Source organism: Triticum aestivum, chromosome 6B, assembly GCF_018294505.1.
Source record: "Triticum aestivum cultivar Chinese Spring chromosome 6B, IWGSC CS RefSeq v2.1, whole genome shotgun sequence".
Lineage (NCBI taxonomy): Eukaryota > Viridiplantae > Streptophyta > Magnoliopsida > Poales > Poaceae > Triticum > Triticum aestivum.
In genome coordinates this window covers 129,624,012-129,640,839 of record NC_057810.1, presented here as the reverse complement: position 1 = coordinate 129,640,839, position 16,828 = coordinate 129,624,012, and the positions used below count along the sequence as shown (strand labels likewise).

General features: G+C 41.2%; 2 protein-coding genes across 5 annotated transcripts; both read right to left on the bottom strand.

The window, feature by feature from the left end:
* Positions 1–1,156: 1,156 nt before the first annotated feature.
* Positions 1,157–8,323, bottom strand: LOC123136125 (acyltransferase-like protein At1g54570, chloroplastic). 3 transcript variants are annotated; one of them, XM_044555424.1, is made up of 13 exons: positions 7,312–8,323; positions 7,159–7,210; positions 5,189–5,244; positions 4,652–4,810; positions 4,453–4,557; positions 3,684–3,790; positions 3,248–3,369; positions 3,049–3,154; positions 2,769–2,902; positions 2,307–2,676; positions 2,088–2,225; positions 1,705–1,793; positions 1,157–1,580 (listed from the first exon to the last, which is right to left on the bottom strand). In XM_044555424.1, exons 1-13 carry the CDS (start codon positions 7,667–7,669, stop codon positions 1,280–1,282), a joined length of 2,097 nt encoding a protein of 698 aa, XP_044411359.1. In that variant the 5' UTR covers positions 7,670–8,323; the 3' UTR covers positions 1,157–1,279. The 3 variants fall into 3 exon arrangements, with proteins under 3 accessions (XP_044411359.1, XP_044411360.1, XP_044411361.1); XM_044555425.1 differs by having other exon boundaries at positions 2,112–2,225; positions 7,312–8,309; XM_044555426.1 differs by having other exon boundaries at positions 7,299–7,591.
* A 1,205-nt stretch (positions 8,324–9,528) lies between these two features.
* LOC123136126 (acyltransferase-like protein At1g54570, chloroplastic) lies at positions 9,529–16,330 on the bottom strand. Of its 2 annotated transcripts, none has more exons than XM_044555428.1 (13): positions 15,832–16,330; positions 15,635–15,686; positions 15,317–15,372; positions 13,269–13,427; positions 13,065–13,151; positions 12,329–12,435; positions 11,919–12,040; positions 11,720–11,825; positions 11,441–11,574; positions 10,978–11,347; positions 10,779–10,892; positions 10,321–10,406; positions 9,529–10,161 (listed from the first exon to the last, which is right to left on the bottom strand). In XM_044555428.1, the coding sequence occupies exons 1-13, from the start codon at positions 16,181–16,183 to the stop codon at positions 9,861–9,863; spliced, it is 2,046 nt and encodes a 681-aa protein (XP_044411363.1). In that variant the 5' UTR covers positions 16,184–16,330; the 3' UTR covers positions 9,529–9,860. The 2 variants fall into 2 exon arrangements, with proteins under 2 accessions (XP_044411363.1, XP_044411362.1); XM_044555427.1 differs by having other exon boundaries at positions 13,065–13,169; positions 15,832–16,328.
* Between the last annotated feature and the right edge of the window lie 498 nt (positions 16,331–16,828).

Here is a 16,828-nt window from a genome sequence, read left to right as displayed (position 1 = left end):
GCCTCGATGTCGCAGTATCAGCCGAAGCTTTGTCAGATGTCCAGTTTAGCACTGTGGTCAGGCCGGATCGCGCCATCGCAGAGGTGGTGCTAGTATCCCCTTGCGCACAACGACCCGGAGTGCTACGGGCGATGGGCCCAGAACCTGAAGTGCTTAGGATGTAGACCGGCGGGGATCTCTCTGCTGAGCCTAGGTAGGGCTGCGACGTGTTGATCTTCCAAGGCCGGGCATTGACCCAGAAAAGTGTGTCCAGCCAGAGTAATCAAGCGTGTTGGAAAACATGGTGCACCCCTGCAGGAAGATTATCTATTAATAGTCGTGTCCATGGTAACGGACGTTCAGACTTATATCCTGATCTTATATAACTAGAAATGGATACTTGAGATATGTGATGGATATGTGGCTCCGGGATTGCTTTCTCGCAGGGAGTCGAGGAAGAATCTCTGGGCATTAATGTTACAACATGTTTGTTATAATGTTATTCTTTACTCTTCTACATGCTGCAAGATGCTTGGAGCTGCTAGAAGACGCTAGTCTTCGATAGGCTAGGCCTTCCCTTTTATTCTGGCATTCTGCAGTTCAGTCCGCAGACACAAACCTTCCATTTTATACCAATGCATACTTAGTATAGATCTGATGCTTGTGAGTAGTTTGGATGAGTACTCACGGTTGCTTTGCTACCCCTTTTCCCCCTTCTTTCTTCTTTCCGGTTGATGCAACCAGATGATGGATCACTGGAGCCAGATGCCACCGCCGACGGATACTACTACATGAAGACCGCCGACGACCAGGAGTAGTTAGGAGATCCCACGCAGGAGGCCTTGCCTCTTCGATCGTGTTGCTTTTGTGCTAGCCTTCTTAAGGCATCCTAGTTTAATTTATGTCTGTACTCAGATATTGTTGCTTCCGCTGATGCTTGTGTATTGAGCTTATGTATTCGAGCTCTCGAGGCCCCTGGCTTATAATATAAATCTTGTATTATTTTATTTATGCCTAGAGTTGTGTTGTGATATCTTTTCGTGAGTCCCTGATCTTGATCGTACACATTTTCGTGTATGGTTAGTGTACGATTGAATTGGGGATGTCACACACACGCGCGCCCCCCCAACAATGGTGGTATGCGTGTGTGGTCTGCATGCTTGTAACTACACTTCAATAAATCAATATTGAAGGTCTATAAGTGATCTCATAGTTAATTCTCAAATTGCCTCAACTTACAATCCTACATGAAAGTCATGATCAAACTGGGCCTAAAGGAAATAAGGCTAGAGTCAATCTTTCACGGCTCAAAAGTCGGCACTTGAATAGAAGGACCCTGAGTTGCCTGGTAAAAGGCGCGTCGCGTAATACTCCGATAAGGATCTTCGTTTCTCTTCATCTTGAGGTAAGACACTACATTCTCCACTTCCGATTCGATTTGGGAATATACTTCGTTTGCCTTCTTCCTATCCGTCAGCACACTGTCCATTCCTTTCATCTCGATTGGCTTGCCGAAGAGGAAGTATAGCCGACCTGGTACCTTTGGGAGAACAGCGGGTAGATGCAAGACTTGATTCCCATCATCTCCTTTCACCGTGTCCCTGCAACCAAGCACACACACAGTAGGTGACCAAGGTTTTTGTTCCTTGGATAACATAGGTGACACTGAGTGTTTTGGATGCTTCTTTATTGAAGGAAAAGTGACAAGGATAATAGAAATCCGACCTTATTAGTCCTTTAAAATCTTCATTGAATGACTTTATCGCGTCTTTGAGATAGGGTATGTTCTTTTGATCATTGTAGTCTAGAACTATCTGCAGAAGGTACAAAAAATGCATAAGTTTTTCTAACGTTTTATAAAAATGAACAATAGAATGCATAAGTAGGCTATGTAAATAGGAAGGTACACAACATAACCACTTCTGCTGCCTTAAAAATATAGAATATACTCTCTATGTCCCAAAATAAGTGACTCAACTTTATACTAACTTTGGTGTGACTCAACTTTATACTAACTTTGTAAGTTGAGTCACTTATTTTGGAACAGAGGGAGTAACTTTTTACTATATATATATAATATGTAGATCATGTTGCTTCAGATGACTCACTGTACAGAGGCACATAAAGCTAACCTCCACAAAGTCATCTTCTCCCACACAACCAAATGGTACGACGGTAACTCCAAACCGTGCTGCCATTCTTACAAATTCTGGTTGATCTGGCCAAAACAATTTGTATGCCTCACCCTGCCACGTACAACAAAATAAGCATAGCAGACTATAGAGAACACAATTTTTCGTACAACAAAATTTAAATTTCAAGCACACCTTCCTATGTAGAGCTTCCCGCACACCGCCTGGATAAAGAAGAACAAATTCATTTCTCTCAAACATCTTGTACGTATTGATTGGACTGACTGGAACCGCGCCGAACGCAGAGAACCAATCAAACAGAGACAACTCCTGACGCAGTATCTCATAATTTCCGACAAAAAATACTTGATGGGCTGCTGCTCTGAGAATTGTTTTTTTCTCTCTCAGGAACGCTTCAACTAGTGCAGGCACCTCCATGGCTAAGAGTTGGTGATAGCCCACAAACAAGACAGGACCTTTGTCAGGAACACCGGCAAGGCCACGAACAATATTTCCATTTTTCAATGTAGAGAGCATAACTGGGCTCAATACCTGATTAAACAATCTGCAAAATTTTGAGCTTCCAACTTATGACTCCAATCATCCTTATATAATAGTATGCGAAAGTTGAATTGGTGTTAGATAGTCAATACATACTTGAAATCTTCACCAAATGTTTTCTTGAATTCACTTAATGTAGGTGAGAGGAAATCGTTCACGAAGTCCCGTTGTCTACCACGACGGTACATGTTTACTCCTTTAATGACAGTTAGCAAATTGAAGCCATCCTCCTGTCGAAGTGCCACAAAAAATTCAGAATTCTTCTATTACACAATCCCACGGGTTGAATAAGTGTACACTGCTCAATCGAGTAAGTCAAAACGTGGAAATGCTTCTAAATAATGTACGAGAAGAATGTGATCATGATAGTCTGTACCATGAGTAGTCTATCACCCCGGTTCCTAAAGTATCGAAGTTTAGAATTTTTCAGTGTCTTAAACAGGCGGTCTGCTTCTCCACTTGGCGGCAGATTCGCAATGCCACTAAATCCAAATATATTTATAGTGGGAGATCAAATTTGTAAGATTATACCTCACCTGAGCTATCAAATGTGTGAAACTGTTAAATAGAGATACCTTGCAAGAAGTAGTACTTCTGCTTGTACCGCATGAAGTTGAGAGTTGGCATAGTTTGCACCTGACTTGAGAAGCTTAAGTTTCCACACGAGAGTGCCCATTTGTATTATATCTCCTAGTTCCTGATAAACACCAAGCATCAAGTATGACAAGACAAATATTATGATCTACTTGTATGTGTGTGTGTGTGTGTGTGTGTGTGTGTGTGTGTGTGTGTTTTAAGCAATGATCTACTATTTGTCTTGTAAAAACATAAGAAAGTAGTATAATTGATGACTATCCCGATGTTCTTGGGTGAAAAATAATGTTGTTAAAAGCTACTGCACAATATTTTTCTTAGAGTTAATAAAATATATTAATTTTCCATTAATTTCAAAGCGTATTTGTGCACTATTGCTAAAAAAATCTAAAAACAAGTGATAAACTGAAAACTTACTGAAACTAAAGGTAGCATTGAAGCGAGACTGTTTGAAAACTCTTGTAGAGTTTCTTGAGGGGAAAGACCATTCCGAACACTAACCATAGCCCCATTAAGAGGGTTACCTATTTCGCCATGCACAAAAACATTTTGAGGAGCACTGGTTTCCCAAAGACATTGAAGTAGATATAATTAAAAGAAATTATTATATTCAACACCGAAGAAGAATATAGTGAGAATTGAGGTTGCCTGTACACCAATGAATAAATTTTTCTACCTAAAGATATAGAAACATATTTTTTGGAACCATTAAATTCACATACCTGACTCGTATCCCTTGCATTTATTGTATACCATATGTTTAGTTCACGAATTGACTACTCATGTGAGTGCTCTAAATTTGCTATACATGATAGTTGGGTAAAGATGCAGAACAAACATAACTAGCTTTGAGCCCGTTTACATTTACTAGGTTCATGGAGAAAAGAAGCCTCTATTAAATCTTTTCACTATTTTTGTATTTTTTTATTTTTGAAAAGGTTGTCATTTTTTTATAATGAGTTATACTTAAAATTAGGTTGCCTGGGAGAAAATTAATAACCAAAACATGCAATAAATATTATCTTGAAATAAACCACCTTCAAGGGAAAATATGTAAAAATCGTTATGGTCTACTGAATTTTGAAGATATACATGTAGCCAAAGTTCAAGATTATCACCGCACTTAAACTATGGTGACCTGTGTTTACTTACAGAGGCATAATTGACAAGTTTACGAGAAATATACCAATTAAATATCTGAGAAGGTGGGGCTGGACAACTGGGAGGTTGCTTGGCATCGTTTCCAAAAGAGGCAATACTGCCTGCAACGAAGTTTTTGCTGATGATGTTGCTGAAAAATCAAATTTAATTGTAAGAGCCAAATCTATATTTGGATCACAGGATAGCAGTAGATATTAACGTATAGGTAAATTTGTTTCACCTACCTGGATTTACTAGTGTAAGAACCAAATCGATTTCTGGATTGCGAGCTGCAACTGAAATTGCAAGACATCCACCAAAAGAATCTCCAACAATATATATTGGTCTGCTTGGTGACAAAGCACTCTCATATTTGACATATTCTTCCACAATTTGTAACAACCCTGTATAAGTTATGATTAAGCAGATGTCAAGCTTGCAAACTTGGTTTGGGGTGAAAGCTCTGAAAAAATATTAAATTTTAGGAGTTTGAAGTAACAACTATATGATTATATACAGTGAATCATCATAACCATTAATACAGTGATAATAAACAAACAGAAACGCATGCATATATGTTTTTTTTTCAATAGGATAGTCCAGTTGAATCAAACAATCACCACAACCATGTGCTTTATGCATACGACACACAATTGTCTCCTGTTTAAGATTTGTCCATTTTAGGTCATTCTGTAGCAAGTAATGATGGTCAGTGCTTGTGAGGGCATAGACATGCCAAGCTAGTGAAAATAATAATATCTGAACTATTCATTTATCCTTACCTTCAAATGGTGTACGGTCATTTACTGGTATATGGAAGCAGCAAACCTCAAATAGTCTGCATAAAAAGAAGATAAAAAATTAAATTAGAACCTGGACATGGGTTTACTTCATACAAGCAAGATACGACGCATGATTATCATGACAAAATTGAATTATGCATTGCAACTTTATGCTAAATTTCTAACATAAAGCAATAATATTTTTCAAATTCAGATTTACTGTTCATTTGCACCTTAATTTGAGTCACTCTTTTGTATGGGTGAGTCAAGCTAAGTAAACAACAATATGGTATTTCTCAAAAAAGAACATGATAAAACACGTATAATTGGTTGTCCGTACAAGAAATCTATACTCACTTGCCCAAAGCTTTGTGGTGGAAAGTGAGCACCATTCCAACACCATATGTTCTTGCACGTAGTGTTGCTAACATTTTTGGCAACTGGTTACAAGGGATAGATCACATGTTTAGAATTCTTCTCGGGGTGGGAGTGCTTGCCATTATTTGGTTGCTTTGATTATGTAGAAATGACAAGGTTTTTAACTATAAAAACACTTCTCTTATGCAGGTTATCCACAGGTGTACCGGTGCGCTCCGTTTATAGTCGTCTCTACAACGTGTGAAAAATCAAGACCTATTTATGAAGGTGTGTACATGTTTGGAGAACACGACGAGGGATACTTTTACCCAACATGGATGACAGCATGATCCTAAGATTGACCCTCCTCCAGTTTAGGCGTTATGCAGTCTCTCTACATGATTTCTTGTATTTCGTTTGTTTCTTACTTTTTTTTCTCGAATACCCTGTTTCTTACTTTTTGAGCTTGGACTTGGTTGTGTGCATCTTAGTTATGCAGAGGCCGGGTGTCTATCCCTAATAATAAAGGTGATATTGCTTTTGACGGTACGTCACCGAAACCCTCCTAAAGTTACAAAATATTACCCATCAATGCCATCTATAAATGATAAAAAATATTTCACACAGGGAATCCCTGCTTGGGCCGGCCCAGTAGGAACCCACTATACTGCACTCCACGCGCTGGGAGATGACAAGCGCGCCTATTTGTGCCTGCCCATATCCGGCGGCCTGTTTTTTAAACTTTATTTTTTATTTTTCTATTTCCGTTTTTGTCTTTGTATTTTTCTACTTTAAATAATTTTGGACTTCAAAAGGTTCTAAAAAATTAAAAAATGTAAATTTTGAAATAAGATGCTTAATAATTCATAAAAGTTTTGGATTCAAAAAATGTTCATAATTTTTTTTAAATGCTCGTGATTTTGAAAACATATGTTCGGGACATCAAAAAATGTACATGATGTTTCTAAAAAGTTTGTGTTTAAAAAAATGTTAATGAAATTGAACAAAATTTCGCCAATTCAAAAAATGTGCATGAATTGAAAAACATCCTAAAATCCAAAAAGTGCTCGTGATTAACAAAATAGTTTAATGATTCATAAAATTTTCACGGACTCAAAAATGATCATGCATTTCCAAAAATGTTCGTTAAATCAAAAAAATGTTTCTGAATTTTAAAAATTGTTCCACCAATTTTCAAAAGAAATGCTCGTCAATTCTAGAAATGTTCCTATTCAATAAAAATGTTTTAAAAAATGTGCACATTTTTATAAAAATGTTTGCAAATAGTATAAAATGTTCATGAATTTAGAAAATTTCATGGTTTTGGAAAATGTTCGAAAATCTGTAAAAATGTTCACGATTGCAGATATATTCATGTGTTTAAAAAAGTGTTCATAATTTTCAAAAATTGTTCACGATTTCACGAAAATGAGAGTGGTAGTGTATCTTGGTCATGCAGCAAAATATGGTCATGACCATTGAACATTATGATTTTTTTCTCTCTCATTGCAATGCACGGACCGTTTTGATAGTAATATTTCTAAATCTTTTAAGTAATAAAGCGGCTTTTGCAAAAGAAATAATGGTCGTTCATTAAAGAAATCAATACTCACTTGCCCAAAGATTGGTGGTGCAAAATGAGCTCCATTCCAACACCATCGGTTCCTGCAGTTCAGACAATTCCACCGGTAGCATCAGGCTTCCAGGTAGAGGAAAGGGGAAAGGGGAAAGGCACACGATCGATTTTGCTTACCAGAACGACTAACCTGGCAAGAAAAGCAGCAGCGGCGCCCTGTCCACCTCCGGCCGGCCGCACTCCACTGGGCAGAACCACCGCGGCGGCCCGCCGTCGTCCTTGGGCATGGCCCTCACCGCCTCCCAGTAGTCCTTCATGGTGACGCTCCCGAACCCGTCGTCATAAAGAACCTCCAGCCGCGACTCCTCCGCGGCCTGCTTCTTCCTCCTCCTGTTGCTGCTGCTACCGCCCGGCAAATTCACGGTCGTCGCATCGACCGAGTTCGCACGGTGGAGGCACAGCCGGGCATGATGCCGTCTGAGATGGCCACCCGCGGCGCACGGGTTTACGCCGAACGGGCGCAGCATGGTGTGAGGAACCATGGACATGGCGAGCAGTCGATATTAACCACCCGTCGTGCGCCGTTACTGGTTGGGACAAACACACCGGAATCAGAGACGGCGGCCGCCGCGAACTCGGGCAGAGGGATGGTCACGGATGATTCCGCTTCCACACATGGCCTGGTGGTGCGTCCCGCTCCGACGCAGTGGGCGGCTCCGGCGAGAGCAGCCCTCCGATGCTCCCACGCGGTGGCGGCCGCTGACTACCAGTGGACAGCGACGAGCTACTGTGGTGGAGAAATTGTTTCCTACCCTCCATGGAAGGAAGCGGCGGGAAGAGATAAAGAGTTGGAGAAGCAACATGAATGGCTCACGTGTGTCCTTCTCCCCACCATTAAATCCCCCTGATTTATTAATTTGTTTTTGTGGTAAAGAGAGAAGACAGGGGGCTGCTATATATATGCCCGCCACCGTAGAGGTTGGGCTGGCCCATTAGCCGCTGGTAAAAAGCATGCACGCGCGCGAAGTGGTGTACTGGTATACTGATCCCTCGCAGGCCAAATTTCTTCTTCTTTTCTCTTTCCCTTTTCTGTTACTTTTTTACTAAACTTTACTTATTAATAATGTTTAGGTATTTTTCAAAAAATATTCAGGTATTTAAAAAGGTATTATGAAATTTCATAAAATGCATTCACACATTTTTAAAAAATCATGGATATAATCAGGTTTAATTTTAAAAGTGTTCATGTAACACAAAAAGTGGTATAATTTTTTAAAACATAATTAGATAATTAAAATAATGTTAATATATTTTATAAAATATTCACATAATTTTAAATATGTTCGTGCGTTAAAAATGCCCATGTAATTTTAAAAAGTGTTCATGTATTAAAAAAACGTTTATGTAATTTAAAAATGATCATTCCTTTTAATAAAAATGTTATGCAATTTAAAGTTTTCATGCATTTTATAAAAAGTTCATGTAATTAAAACAATTTTGTGTTTTTTAATGTTCGGGTAATTTTTTAAAAAGCATTCAGGTCGTTTTGAAAAAAATATTAATATTTTTTTAGAAATACTTGTGTGTTATAAAAAAATTATATATTTCCTTTGAAAAAATGGAAAAGTAAAAATTTGTGTGAACACCAGACATGTAATCAGGCCACTCGAGCATCATGTGGAGCAGCACATCCAGAGCCTCATTCGTTCGCTTCATGTCACAAAGGCACTTGATTAGGTTGCTGAAGGGGATGATGCTCAATGTGATGTATGTCCTGAGGAGGCACCCAGAGCAGGCAAACCCTATGTTTGGGCGGTGTGAACAGCAAGAGGAGTCAATTAGTATGATATAGGTGTACATAATCAGTGGCGGACCCAGAAAAAAGTCAGGCCCTAGGCCGACCCAGGCATCCTTCAGAGCACTGTAGCTACAGTGGTGTATTGTAGCTACAGTCAACGAAGTAACTCGCCGTCACGCCCCAGGCAGCCGCCCGGGCTGCCTGAGGCCTAAATCCGCCTCTGTACATAATGTCTACCATCACCAAGCTACATCCTCAGGCCATGCGTTATAAGAGAGCGATGGAAAGGTGATCTCCTATCAGTGTGCATGACTAGTTGAAGCACAATTACCAGCCCCACAACTATGTTGTCACATACTCCCTCCATTCCAAAATAGATGTCCCAACTTTGTACTAACTTTGACTAAAGTTAGTACAAAGTTGAGTCATCTATTTTGGAACGGAGGGAGTACGTAGCTATGCTCACACTCAAGCCGTAGTTTGAAAATATTCTATTCTATCAGTTGCTAGGAGTATGCTAAATAAGTGAATTAACTAAGTATGAACTAGAATGTCAAATAAATACTAAGACTAAATGACAGAGTAACTAGAGAGGAACTGCAAATGATGGGAATGCGTTCTCAGAGAGTCTAGAGTTTTCACTACTATTTAAGATACTTAATTGTGTAGGTACACAACCTTTAGTAAAGACACATCTATGGGATACGAACTATGTGAGCACGGAGTCAATAATTAGATATGTGAGTACTGCCACACCTTCATATCACACACATCACCATGATCTCTCCAAAAGGCATGATTCTGGTTCTCGTAACTTCATTAGATTGGTCCCAACTTGGTTTCTTTCATCGTGCTAAGTCCATGGAAGTTGGCTCAACTGACAATTAAACATGAAAGTCATGGCCTAGTTAGCCTAAGCAAACAAGCCCTAACCCAATCTTTCACGGTTCGAAAGTAGGCACTTGAGCAGAAGGACCCCAAGTTGCCTGGTACAACGCACGTCGTGCAATACTCCGGTAAGGATCTTCGTTTCTCTTCCTCTTTAGGTAAGATATTGCATTCTCCACTTCTGTTTCAATTTGAAAATATACTTGGTTTGCCTTCTTCCTATCTGTCAACACATTGTCCATTCCTTTCATCTCGATTGGCTTCCCAAATAGGAAATATAGCCGCCCTGGTAATTTTGGCAGAACAACAGGCAGATGCAAGACTTGATTCCCATCCTCTCCTTTCACAGTGTCCCTGAAACCAAAATTCACAAAGAAGGTGACCAAGGTTTTTATTCCTCATATAATGGAGGTGAAGTGGCACCAAGGCTTGAGATTGGTAACTAACTTTCTAAGGAGATACTTGATTGTTTGTTTATCGAAGGAAAAATGGACAGTGTAATAGAAACCTAACCTTAATCTTGTTAAATCTCTGTTGAATGACTTTATCTCGTCTCTGATATAGGGTATGTTCTTTTGATCATTGTAGTCCACAACTATCTGTAAAAGGTACAAACAATACATAAGTAGACTCTATTGGGTGGAGATAAGAAAAGAGCCATTTTAATGCCTTAAAAATATGGAATGTAACTTTACTACAATCATAGTTTCAAATAGCGAAGATAGCATCCGCTATTGCTCAAATTAAATGTCATTACTTTTTGTTAATGATCTAAAAATATATACAATAATCTAGTATTTTTACAAATCCACTACACGGACATAGCGTCCGCAATATCGTCCGCTATCCGCATTCCGCTACGCGGACCCCAGTCAGCTACCAGCCCGCTATCTGCTATTTAAAACCATGACTACAATATGTAAATCTTGTTGCTTCAGATGACTCAAAGTACAAAAGCACATAAAGCTAACCTCCAAAAAGTCATCTTCTCCCACACAACCAAATGGTATGACGGTAACTCCAAACCGTGCTGCCATTCTTACAAATTCGGTTTGATCTGGCCAAAACAATTTGTATGCTTCGCCCTGCCAGGCACAACAAAATAAGCACAGCAGAATGTAGAACGAACAAGCAATTTTATTAGAACAAATTGTCCTTGTTCAAGCACACCTTCCTATGTAGAGCTTCTCTCACACCGCCTGGATAGAGGAGAACAAATTCATTTCTCTCAAACAATTTGTACGTATTGATCGGACTGACTGGAACCGCGCCGTACATAGAAACAAAATCAAACAGAGACAACTCCTGGCGTAGTGTCTCATAATTTCCAGCAAAAAATACTTGATGGGCCCCTGTTCGGATAACTGTTCTTTTCTCCCTTAAGAACCCTTCGATTAGTGCAGCCCACTCCATGGCCAAGAGTTGGTGATATCCCACAAACAAGACAGGACCTTTGTCAGGAACACCGGCAAGGCCATGGACAATTTTCCCATTTTTCATTGTAGAGAGCATGGCTGGGCTCAATAACTGATGAAACAGTCTGCAAAAGTTTGAGCTTCGTACGGATGAGTCTACTCATCTCTATATGATAGCATGTGAAAAGTTGAATCGATCTTATATGCATAATACATACTTGAAATCTTCACCAAATGTTCTGTTGAATTCACTTAATGTGGGTGACAGGAAATCGTTCACACAGTCCCATTGTCTACCACGGCGGTACATTTTTACCCCTTTTATGACAGTTAGAAGGTTGAAGCCATCCTCCTGTAGAAGTGCCACGAGATTCAGAAATATTCTATTAGACAATATCAAAGTTAAACTTAGTGTACACTACTTAACCAAGTAAGTGAAAACATGGAAATGTTGGGAACTAATTGAAGAGAAAAATATTGAGCATGATAGTTTGTACCATGAGTAGTCTGTCGCCCCGGTTCCTAAAGTACCGAACTTTGCAATTTTTCAGTGACTTAAATAGTCGGTCTGCTTCTCCACTAGGTGGCAGATTCCCACTCCCACTAAATCCAAATACATTTATGGTGTGAGATTAAACTTTTAAAGATTATGCCTCACCTGAGCTACAAATTTGTGGAATTGTTAAACAGAGATACCTTGCAAGAAGTAGAACTTCTCCTTGTACCATGTGAAGTTGTGAGTTGGCATAGTCTGCACCTGACTTGAGAAGATTAAGTCTCCACATGAGGGCACCCATTGGTATTATATCTTCTAGTTCCTGAGAAATAATAAGCATCAATTCTGACAGGACAATATTACTATCTACGGGTGTTTTTTTACAACAATAATCTACTTCTGCTTAGTAATTTTTTCTTGTGAGAACATTAGAAAGTATAATACTGGATGACCATCTAGGTGTTCTTAAGTGATAAATAATGTTGTTAAAAGCTAGAAAATGTCTCTCCGAATAAATAAAATTAGAATTTATACAAATTTCAATTCTTATTTGTGCATGTCTAATGGAAAGATTAAAATATTGTAAAAGAAATGACAACTGATAACTTACGGAAACTAAAGGTAGCATTGAAGTGAGTTTGTTTGAAAATTCTTGTAGAGTCTCTTGTGGAGAAAGACTATTCTCAAGGCTAACCATAGCCATATTAAGAGGATTACCTATTTTGCAACATGAAAAAGCAGTTTGAGGAGCACAGATACATAATTAAGAGAAATTCTTAGATTCACCTTAGAAAAACAATATAATAAGAATTGAAGTGTCTCATATGCCGATGAATAACCTTTTCTGCCTAAAGATATAGAAACTGGTTTGTTCCAGTACCATTATGATTCATATACGTAGCTCATATTCTTGATATTTATTTTATATCATATGTTTAGTTTAAGAATTAGCTGGTTGTGCAAGTGCTCTAACGCTGCAATATACAATAGTTGGGAAAAGATCAGCAGAACAAGCATAACTAGCGTTGAGCCCGTTTATATTTATTGGGTTCTCACAGAAAGAAACCTGCAATCGGTCTTTGCAATAGTTTATTCCCTGACAAAGTTTGACAGTAAGTTATAATAAAAAAAATCTTCCTTATCCTAAATAAAAACAATAATCAAAACATGAATTATATATTATCTTGAAATGAACCACTTTCAATGAAAAATATATGTCAACATCTTTATGATATACCGGATTATTTTGAAGATATATCTGTAGTCAAAGTAAAATTGTCACCGCACTCCAAGTATGGAGATTTAATTTACCTATAAGCATAATTCACAAGTTAAGAGAAATATACCCATTGAATATTTGAGAAGGTGAGGATGTATAAATGGAAGGTTGGTCGCCACTACTTCCAAAAGAGGCAATACTGCCTGCAACGAAGCTTTTGCAGATGATGTTGCTGAAAAATCAGATTATATACTATAATACTCTAAAACCAGGAGTGTAAGAACCAAATAAATATCTGGATCAGCTAAATGTCATTTCACCTATCACCTACCTGGATTTACTAGTGTAAGAACCAAGTCGATTTCTGGATTGTGAGCTGCCACTGAAATTGCAAGACATCCACCAAAAGAATCCCCAATTATATATATTGGTCTGCTTGGGGACAAAGCATTCTCATGTTTGACATATTCTTCCACAATTTGTAATAAACCTGTACACATTATAATTAAGCAGGCGTCAAGCTTGCAAATGTGATGTAAGCTAAAAAAGACATTATATTTAGCAGTATTTTAACAGTTGTGATCATACAATGAATCCTCATAGTCACTAATCTTTATAAGATACTCCTATAACGGTAATAAACATAAGAAATGCATAAGAGCATCTACTCTACAGCCATGGTAGGCAAATCTGGCTCCTCAAATGCCCGCGGATGCGCCACGGACCAAGCGACTGATTACACTTCAATTTTTTCTTTCTATAACTGCACATCTCAATTAGCAAATCTCAAATCCGTGCAAAACACATGCAACATACGTAAACATTGCAACACAAATCATCTGGTTACTACATCAGGACGTGTCATCGGACTACCAAAAATTAGCATGTTCTATCTATATATTAGCTATGGATAAGATCATCCACGGCATCCCTTGCCTTTCCCGACACCTTTATCGTCTTTCTCGCGTAAGTAGCGCTCAAAAACGCAAAATGGATCGAGCCGAATCTGCTCGTTGTCGTCGTTGTCCGATCAGTCGTTGTCCTCCTTCTCCCCTTTGGGCGGCAGTCAGACCATGCCACAGACCGCTCGATTTTGCTCTCGGGCAAGGGTGCACGTGTTCCTCCGTTGTCGCTTCTTGAGGATACGAACACGGATGGCTTCCTCGTGTACGACAGCGCGCACCGCCGGCTACCCTTATCCCCCCTCCTTCCCATGGCGGGAACACCGGTCCTATAGCACTCATACTCCGGCGGACCGGACATGGGGAGGCTACCGGACATGATGATCCAGCCCCGACGGATCCGAGCGGCCGTTGCGCCGATGGAATGGATGTCGGGCAGCCCCTCCCCCCCCCCCCCCTCGGTCGGGTGCAGTCCTCCCAGGAGTGGAGGAGGGTAATGTGAACGATCATAGCATCCTCCAACCCGCATGGGACGACACCCAGTCAATGAATTCGATCTGGTCGGAGTCAGATCCGCTGCCCGCCATGCTAGAGTTGGAGATCATCGGACGGGAGCTTGGGACGGAGTGGACTGGAGGTAGTCCTGGCCATCTCAGGCCCGGCCCTGTTGGCCCACCCAGGCCCGGCCCTAAAATCCAGGGCCTAGGCCCGATGGGCTTGCCCATGGGCCGGGCTTGGGCCTGACTTTTGAGCCCACCAGTAAGGCATGGACGGGCTTGGGCTTGGCATATTGGCATTTTAGGGAAGAGGCCCGGCCCACGGCCCTAAGCCCTAAGGGCTTTTTAGGGCTTTTTACCAGATGGGCCGGCTTGGGCTTGAAAAGTAGGCCCAGTGATAGGGCCTGGGAGGGCCTGGGCCTCAGTTTTCTGCCGTGGGCTTTTTCAGGCCCGGCCCAAGCCCGGCCCGGCCCGGCCCATGGCCAGATATAACTAGAGGGGAGTGGAGTGGAGTGGCTAGGGTTTGGCCTGGTGAGCTGATGTGGACCAATATATGTGAGGTCAGTTGGACGAACGTAGGCCGGATCCACCGTGGTGGATTCGTCCGGGCAACCCCATATTCGCCCTAGATTGGAGTTGAATATAAGTGGTGTCAGGTAGTCCGGACGTTTGAGGCCGGTTTGAGGCGCTTGTCTGAGTGTCTTATCTTTGACCGGTCAGTGACCGGGTTGTTTGACAGAACATTTAAGAGGGTTTGAGGCCCCGGCTGTAGATGCTCTAATTTTATTTTATGTTTCATAGGATAAGTGAGAGAAGAATCAAACAATCACCACTCCACGTGCTCTACACATGGGGCACAACTGTCTCCTGATTTGTCCATCTGAGGTCTTTCTATAACAAGTAAAGACGGCAAGTACTTGGAGGGCAAGATGCCAAGCAAATGTAGTACTAATAATATATGAAATATTCTCCATCGGTACCTTGAAATGGTGTACGGTCATTTACTGGTATATGGAAGCAGCAAACCTCGAATACTCTGCATAAAAAGAAGATGAAAAATTAAATTAGAACTTAAACACGGGTTTGCTTTTTATTTTTTTATATAATAGAATATCTCACCGATGTGACACTCCGGTCTACACACCAATTATCATGGGTTTACTTCATACAAGCAAAAATTGAGAGTGTAATATATGACACATGACTATCATGATGGACAACTTTTTTAAGCATAAAGAGACAATATTTTCCAAATTGTTGACTGTCCTTTTTTGATATAGAAACAAAACAATACTCACTTGCCCAAAGATTTGTGGTGCAAAATGAGCTCCATTCCAACACCTTCGATTCCTGCAGCTCAGATCCAAAAAACAAAAACAAAAATAGCATTAGGCTTCCAGCAGAGGAAAGACACACGATCGATTTTGGTTACAAGAACGAACAATATTACAAGAACGAACAATATCGTTGAGCAGTATCTCCGAGACCAACCAACCTGGCAAGAAGAGCAGCAGCGGCGCCCTGTCCACCTCCGGCCGGCCGCACTCCACTGGGCAGAACCACCGCGGCGGCCCGCCGTCGTCCTTGGGCATGGCCCTCACCGCCTCCCAATAGTCCTTCATGGTGACGCTCCCGAACCCGTCATCGTAAAGAACCTCCAACCGCGACTCCTCCGCCGGCCTCTTCCTCCTACTCTTCTTGCTACCGCCCGGCTCATTCCCGTCCGGTGCACTGACGGGGCTCGCACGGAGGAGGCACGGCCGTGCGTGCCGCCTCAGATAGCCGCCGCCGGCGGCGCACGGTTTCACGCCGAACGGGCGCAGAATGGTGTGCGGGGCAATGGACATCGAGGAGAAGAAAGGGAGGGAGCAGAGCAGTGAGCTGGGAGCGAGAAGACAGAGTCGACCCGGTTGAAGTGCATGAATTTCTAGATGGTTTGCTGCTCACATTCAACGAACCCTCAGTCCACTTCCACATAGTGTACTCTGCAGCCAGCAGCCTTATTGGCAGTGGAGCTAACGGAGGAGCAAGCAGCCCACGTGCCAGACAAGAACTAGTACCGACATGTGGTATTACAGTACCAAGCTTGTGGAACTTTCCACGTGCTGTCACGGTCTCGGTCTCCCTACAGCATGTTTGGTTGCGTTGCTGAATTGGCTCTGAACTCTTCTTGATGCCAACGTGCGCTCGATCGCCGCCGTCCGTGCCGGGAATAGGAGGGCTCAGGTTTCTCCATCCACGGGAGCCGCTAGCTAGCCCAAGAGTCCTGTAGTGTGACGCACCAAAACTCATCGACACTGCCTTATTTGGATGGATGCGTGGCCGGCTATGAGCTCTCGACATGTGTTTATATCACAACATGTTTGTGGCGTCTTCATGTGTTTGTGACACTGCCTCTAGACCCATTGTCAGAGGCATAAGGGCTCATGCTGAATTTTGTGACCGTTGATGAAGATTTACGTAGCATAAAGATGTTTAAACATCGCAATTAC